Below are 4,553 nucleotides of genomic sequence, written 5' to 3'. Positions count from 1 at the left end.
ATATAAATTAAATAAGTAAAATAAATTAAGAAAATAATATAAAACTTAAAAAGAAAAAAATCTAAGAAAGAGACAAAATATAACAAAAAAAGTTAAAAAAAGTAAAAAATAAAAAATATAAGAACCTACAAATCAGAAAAGTGGTGGCGCCATTTACAATAGCTCCACCCAAAAATGGAAAATTTTTTTTAAGTCCCTTATTTTTCTAGATCTTTTAGTATTTTCTTAGTATTTTATATTAGTGGCGCCATTTAACATGACTCCACCAAAAAATACTTTTTTAATACCCCTGGCTGACGTGGTAAAATGGTGGCACCATATCATATGGCTCCACCACTTTTTACTGTAAAAAATAGGTTATTTTTATACATAATTAAAAAGATAAATTATTTTGATAATTAATTTATTTTTTAGGGTTACTTTTATAAAAAAGCCCTCCCCTTTTTCTTGCTTTGTTTTTGTTTTGCTTTGCTTTAGCTTGAGAAGATGCAAATGGAAGAAAGAAGAGGGAACATCAAAGCAGAGAATGAGATGACCATCAACATGAAGGAAGAACAAAGCACACTTGACTGGAGAGGGAGGCCCTCCAACCCTAACAAACATGGTGGCTTCCAAGCTGCTTCATTTGTTCTTGGTTCGTTCACTTCTCTTCTGTTTCTTTTTCCATCGTTTTCTTTTGATCTTTTCCCATTAAGGCATGAGTTTGAGAATGTTATTTTAAAAAAAATGAAACTATATGAAAATGAAACATATATAAAACATCTGAAGGGACTTAACCTAGTTGCTTCATGCAATCAAAGGTGATAGTTATGTATTTATAATTCATTATGGAGTGTGCTGTATGAATGAACTCAGGGCTTCAGGCATTTGAGATAATGGCAATAGCAGCAGTGGGGAACAACCTGATTACATATGTTATAAATGAGATGCATTTCTCCCTCTCCAACTCGGCAAACATAGTGACAAACTTTGTGGAACAATCTTCCTTTTGCCCCTCCTTGGTGGTTACCTCTCTGACTCTTTTCTTGGGAGTTTCTGGACCATGCTAATCTTTGGCTTTGTGGAGCTTTCTGTAAGCTTGCTTCTTCTTCTATATTTTATACCATATACATTCACTCACCCTTTTTATTGTTTTTATCTTCTTTTTCAACTCCCCCTTTTTGTCTCTCTCTCTTCAAAAATAGTGGCTTAGCTTTCTCATCTGCAGTAGAAGTTTGGTCAGCACTGTACCCTTTTTACAAAAGGAAAGCCAAATTTGAATCCGATTGAGTTAATCTCAATATCCATAATCATTCTTTTCTATCTTCAAGCTACAGCCTCTTTTCATAAAACCTACTTATTTCTATCTTTTATGTACTTATATAAATAATTTTGTAGGGATTGATATTGCTGTCATTCCAAGCTCATGTTCCCCAATTAAAGCCACCAAAGTGCAACATGGCAACTGATGGAGAGAAATGTGAAGAAGCAAAGGGGGTGAAGAGCTTGATTTTTTTTGTTGCACTATACTTGGTGGCATTAGGAAGTGGATGTGTTAAACCCAACATGACTGCTCATGGGGCTGATCAGTTCAACATTCAAACCAAAAAGCTCTCAACCTACTTTAATGCTGCCTATTTTGCCTTCTCCGTTGGTGAACTCATTGCCCTTACCCTTCTTATATGGATCCAAACTCATGCCGGTATGTATGTCGGATTCGGACTCTCAGCTGCTGCAATGGCCATGGGACTAATTACCTTGGTTTCTGGGACACTGTATTACAGAAACAAGCCTCCTCAAGGAAGCATATTCACCCCCATTGCTCAAGTAATCAAATCTCATCTCTCATTCTCATTTTGCCATTCTACAATTTTTTTAAATTAATGTTTAGTTTTCTTTTACATGTATCTCTTCAGGTTTTGGTGGCAGCCATATTAAAGAGAAAGCAAACTTGTCCATCTAATCCTAATTCCAATTGCAGTATGCGTCAGACGCAAAGGTTTAGGTAATTTAAATCCTACATAATTGCCTCTTAATTGATGCCTTCATTGCACGTTGTGTTCTGAATATAACGTAGATTATTCTTATTATTATTTTATTAGTGTGATCTATGACTTTTGGTGGATTTATATTCTATGTGTTGTCAATGTAGAAATGTGATCCCACCCGTTAAAAGGATGTACTATTTTATTTATTTTTCAAAAGTTATTAGTAAGTGCCAGTGCATGGTTCACACAATGTTTCTAAAAACAATAAAATAAAATAAAAATTATTTGATTGTTAAAGAATTGGGTAAATTTTTAATTTAATGTGTACATAATGCAAAAATAAAATTAATTTTCAAAATATTTAGATGCTTACCTTAAATATTTCTTTTATTTTTATTTTTTTAGCTTGGATTATCTATCAATTTTTAACTAAGCGAATATAATTTAACTCCACAAATTAATATAATATACATGCATATATGGACTTGTGAAAGTGTACATCATAATTTTATGAAACTGCACTGTCCACATTTCAATATATATAATTGTACTGTTCGCATAAATTTTAATCTTTTTTAAATAACATAAATTTTAAATTTAAAAATTGTATAATAATTATTGGATACATTGATAGTGAAAAATTTTAATTTCATAAATGAGGTTAAAATTTTATTATCTGTCCTTAATTTATATTTAAAATTTTAAAAATAATAAATAAAACATTTTACTTATAAAATAAAAATTGTCATGTGTATTAAATAATTATCCTTTAATAATATTATATAATTACTCAAAAATTAGAGTAAGAGCTGTATATACATATATGATTGTGAGAAAGATACGGTAAAATAAGTTATTTTCTTATACACATATTATTTGACTGAATTAAGGTTACAAGTTAAATAATTTAATTAAAAAATTAAAAATAAATTCATTAATTATTGAACCCAAACATTAAAAAATTAATTCATAAATAATTTATGACTGGCCTACAATACAAATATTAAATGATTATTTTATAATATAATTTTATTATTAAGTTTTCCCTGTACATATTTATAGGTTTGTTGGATGATAATATTGAATGGTGTTTAGGTTCCTGGACAAAGCATGCATCAAAAATGATGGAAATAACAGGAGGAAGGAAAGTCCATGGAGATTGTGCAGTGTAAGCCAAGTGGAGAAAGTGAAGATACTGATAGCAGTAATTCCTGTATTTGGTTGCACCATTGTTTTCAACACCATTTTGGCTCAGCTCCAAACATTTTCAGTGCAACAAGGAAGTGCCATGGACACTCAACTCACCAACTCTTTACATATCCCTCCAGCTTCCCTTCAGTCCATCCCTTACATCATGCTCATCTTCATTCTCCCTTTATACCACAAATTCTTCGTCCCCTTCGCCACCAACATCACCGGTCACGAATCCGGAATTTCTCCTCTTCAAAGAATAGGATCGGGTCTTTTCCTTGCAACGTTTTCCATGATTTCAGCAGCTGTAATGGAGAAGAAGAGAAGGGAGTCGGCCTTACATTCGGGCAAAACAATATCCATATTTTGGATCACCCCACAGTTCCTAATCTTTGGATTATCAGAAATGCTTACTGCGGTTGGCCTCATTGAGTTCTTCTACAAGCAGTCCTTGAATCGGATGCAATCATTTTTTACTGCCATAACCTATTGCTCTTACTCATTTGGCTTCTACCTCAGTTCAGTGCTTGTTTCCCTGGTAAATAAGATCACTTCAGCTTCTTCCAATGCCGGTGGTTGGCTTAGCTACAATGATCTCAACAAAAACAGGCTTGATCTTTTCTACTGGTTGTTAGCAGTCCTCAGCTTTCTCAACTTCGTAAACTATCTATTCTGGGCTAGATGGCATTCTCACCATTCTTCTCTACCACCACAACCCGCCGCACTGTCAAAAGATGGTGGATATGAGAACATACCATAAATTAATATTGCATGGAACGTCGATTTTCTACATATAATATGAGTATTTCAAGCCAATATTATCTACTATATAACTTGTATGATAGATAAAGATTTAGGATGCCATTCGGAAAGCTCTTTTAAAACGTATACAGGTTGTATAAACAAGTAAAGAAGACACTATAATTAAAGCGTATCATTCTTGAATGTTTGTTTTAATGGTCTCGACAGATAATTATTATGATTATGCGGTATTTGAATTGATGTTTCTCATTTCATAGGTTCCTTAGGAACCTTGTTTGGATTACCTACTGTTGAGATTTGGCCTGCATTGCAACAAAGAACCAGCAGCAAGATTGAAATCAAGCTGCACTTGAAGCAGAATTGGTGGCAGCAGCTAATTCAGTTCATTTTGACTATTTTGTTTCAATGTAACTTAGTTTAGTTACTTTGCAACTTGTTGCCAAAGTTAGTAGGATTTGTTTTTTGATTTGAAGTTGATGTAGTAGCTGATATGTCAGCTTACTTGTGTCTGTAATTCAATCTTGTATTAGTAGATTAGTGGGAGTAGTTAGCTCATTAGGTAATAGTCATTTTGACTTATAAACTTTGTATTTTAGTTCTCAAAAAGTATGAAGAATGCTGCTGATTTTATCA

At 32.7% G+C, this 4,553-nt stretch overlaps 1 protein-coding gene across 1 annotated transcript; it reads left to right on the top strand.

Moving 5' to 3' along the window:
- The first annotated feature begins 455 nt into the window (after nucleotides 1–455).
- Nucleotides 456–4,553, top strand: LOC108485284 (protein NRT1/ PTR FAMILY 4.3-like). Its single transcript, XM_053030057.1, is given in 6 exon segments — nucleotides 456–634; nucleotides 856–969; nucleotides 972–1,072; nucleotides 1,378–1,806; nucleotides 1,896–1,984; nucleotides 3,063–4,553. Coding segments are annotated over 6 exon segments (1,737 nt in total). The 5' UTR covers nucleotides 456–486; the 3' UTR covers nucleotides 3,919–4,553.

Source organism: Gossypium arboreum, chromosome 6 (assembly GCF_025698485.1).
Source record: "Gossypium arboreum isolate Shixiya-1 chromosome 6, ASM2569848v2, whole genome shotgun sequence".
NCBI classification, from domain to species: domain Eukaryota; kingdom Viridiplantae; phylum Streptophyta; class Magnoliopsida; order Malvales; family Malvaceae; genus Gossypium; species Gossypium arboreum.
The sequence above is the reverse complement of the archived record's forward strand: the minus strand, read 5'-3'. Positions and strand labels throughout refer to the sequence as shown.